Here is a 1,083-nt window from a genome sequence, read left to right as displayed (position 1 = left end):
GGGAGATGGAGATGGGTGGAGGTGTGGGGTTGGTTGGAGGTGTGGGGAGTGATGGAGGGATGGGGATGGATGGGGATGGATGGGGATGGATGGGGATGGATGGGGATGGGTGGAGGGATGAAGACGGATGGAGGGACAGGGTGATGGAGATGGATGGAGATGTGGAGGTGGATGGAGAGATGGAGGGATGGGGAGATGGAAATGGTTGGAGGTGTGGGCTTGGATGGAGGCATGGAGAGATGGAGGGATGGAGATGGATGGAGGTCTGGGGAGATGGAGATGGGTGGAGGGATGGAAATGGAGGGATGGGGAGAAGGGGGCAGATGGAGGGATGGGGATGGATGGAGCTATGGGGAAAGGGGGATGGATGGAGGTGTGGGGATGGATGGAGGTGTGGAGATGGATGGGGAGATGGAGATGGGTGGTGGTGTGGGGTTGGTTGGAGGTTTGGGGAGTGATGGAGGGATGGGGGCAGATGGGGATGGGTGGAGGGATGAAGATGGATGGAGGGACAGGGAGATGAATGGAGAGATGGAGATGGGGGGATGAGGAGATGGAGGTGGATGGAGGTGTGGGGTTGGATGGAGGCACAGGGAATGATGGAGGGATGGAGGGATGGGGATGGATGGGGACAGATGAGGAGCAGATGAAGTGCTGGAGATGGATGGAGATGGATGAGGATGGATGGAGAGATGGAGATGAAGGGATGGAGATGGAGGGATGGGGTGAAGGGGACAGATGGAAAGATGGAGATGGATGGGGTTGGATGGAGGCACAGGGAATGATGGAGGGATGGAGGGATGGGGATGGATGGGAACAGATGAGGAGCAGATGAAGAGCTGGAGATGGATGGAGATGGATGAGGATGGATGGTGATGGATGGAGGGATGGAGGTGGACGGAGGGCTGGGGTTGGGTGGAAGGAGGAGGAGAGATGGAGGGATGGAATCAGTTGGGGACCAGATGGAGAGATGGGGATGGAAGGGGATGGATGGAAGGGTGGGGAGATGGACATGGATGGAGGTGTGGGGAGTGATGGAGGGATGGATGGGGATGGACGGGGACAAACGGTGTTGGATGGGGA

At 57.9% G+C, this 1,083-nt stretch overlaps 1 protein-coding gene across 1 annotated transcript; it reads right to left on the bottom strand.

Moving 5' to 3' along the window:
- Nucleotides 1-103: 103 nt before the first annotated feature.
- On the bottom strand, nucleotides 104-654 carry LOC104466394 (vegetative cell wall protein gp1-like; the record flags this gene model as incomplete). Its single annotated transcript, XM_010079790.1, is given in 2 exon segments — nucleotides 104-218; nucleotides 322-654. Coding segments are annotated over 2 exon segments (448 nt in total), but the record flags the coding sequence as incomplete, so codon positions are not given.
- Between the last annotated feature and the right edge of the window lie 429 nt (nucleotides 655-1,083).

Source organism: Pterocles gutturalis, unplaced genomic scaffold, assembly GCF_000699245.1.
Source record: "Pterocles gutturalis isolate BGI_N339 unplaced genomic scaffold, ASM69924v1 scaffold25409, whole genome shotgun sequence".
Lineage (NCBI taxonomy): Eukaryota > Metazoa > Chordata > Aves > Pterocliformes > Pteroclidae > Pterocles > Pterocles gutturalis.
Note: the sequence above shows the minus strand (reverse complement) of the source record. Positions and strands in the feature narration are given on the sequence as shown.